Source organism: Hylobates moloch, unplaced genomic scaffold (genome assembly GCF_009828535.3).
Source record: "Hylobates moloch isolate HMO894 unplaced genomic scaffold, HMol_V3 SCAFFOLD_11575, whole genome shotgun sequence".
Taxonomy (NCBI): domain Eukaryota; kingdom Metazoa; phylum Chordata; class Mammalia; order Primates; family Hylobatidae; genus Hylobates; species Hylobates moloch.
Window position 1 is genome coordinate 583 of NW_026663850.1, and position 1,406 is coordinate 1,988.

A 1,406-nucleotide genomic window follows, 5' to 3' on the forward strand; every position below is an offset into this window, starting at 1 on the left:
TTGTAGGGATTTTGAAAATAGGTGTGACATGGAATGATGTATATTTTCAAATAAAATCCATGCTGGTTGGGAATCAGAATGTCAAGTCAATCATCTAGGAAAGTGGAGGAGGATGGGGATGCAGGAAAACCTCTACCACCAGGCACTAGCTTTCTCTATCCCCTTCCGAAAACACCTTCTGCCAAAGCCTTGCCTTTTAGTGCCAGTACGCAATTAATCACAGTGTCATATCCTGTTATCTAGTGAGAAGCGAATTTGAGTGGGACAGAATATGTGGTTATGGGACTGCCCGCTGTCGGAACAAATGTCGAAGCCAAGAATATAGAATTGGAAGATGTCCCAACACCTTTGCATGCTGTTTGAGAAAATGGGATGAGAGCTTACTGAATAGTACAAAACCCTGAAACGCAGTAGTGCTGGTCCCTAGAGTCGCTGGAAGTAGGACCTCAGTAGCTTTCCTTCCTGTGGCCTTGCAGCAAGGGCATCCCCACTGCAACCACGGGTTCAGTTATCAACCAAGGTTTGCTGAACTTCCACTCAATGCGAAGCCAATATAGGAGATTGAAGAAGAATGCAGGCTGGAAAGCCCCCTCTGGTTTTGATAATGGAGAATAGAATGGGGGTTAAGCATGAGTTTCAACACTTTATAAGTTGAACAAAAAATATGTCTACCTAATCAGCTATAAACCTAAGAAAAACATCATTTTTATCCTGATAATATTGGTTTTCTTTTCCGATCGAAAGTTTTGCTCAACAGTTATATATATAGTTTGCTAATTAAAATGGAAAGTAAATCAATGTTAAGTGTGCTATGTTTAGAATACACTATATTTCAAAACATAAACCTCTGAGGAGAAAAACAAAAGAGGTGATGTGTGATGACAAGCTTGGGAACCCTTTAGAACTTAAGGGGTTGATCAAGTGGGTGTCTGTGGAGAGTCCCATCCAGCAGAGGGCAGCAGAGAGCAGTCCTGCGCTGAGCTGTGGATTCTTGATCCTGAAAACCGGTAAAGAAAGGTGAGTGATGAAATATTTGACCTGCCTGCCTTTCCTGTCCAAACCAAATTTTAAGGTAGTCAAAAGCTTCTCTCCTTGAAAGCAGCCCAGCTAATAAATGAGGAGTGTCGCCATTTTGCAAACACATAGAGAAACGGGGATCTAGCCAAGGAACGTCAACAGCGATTAAAACAAGCCAGAAAGACAACCTGCTACCCTGTGCTTCCTAATAGAAGGACATAATGCCACGTATGAGTGTCTAGTCATGGTAAGCAGCATCATCCTCACCTTTTCAGGGTGGAACTGAGGCTGGATTGTGCCCTTTCTGCCAAAACAGTGTAATGGCCCTTCACGTAGCCATCATCCAGCCTCAACATGTGGTTAGTCTTGTTTCATCCCTTGATAAGACC

At 42.9% G+C, this 1,406-nt stretch overlaps 1 protein-coding gene across 1 annotated transcript; it reads left to right on the forward strand.

The window, feature by feature from the left end:
* Positions 1–243: 243 nt before the first annotated feature.
* On the forward strand, positions 244–710 carry LOC116465842 (beta-defensin 104A; the record flags this gene model as incomplete). The annotated part of the gene is made up of 1 exon (XM_032148777.2): positions 244–710. A coding segment is annotated over one exon (161 nt), but the record flags the coding sequence as incomplete, so codon positions are not given.
* Between the last annotated feature and the right edge of the window lie 696 nt (positions 711–1,406).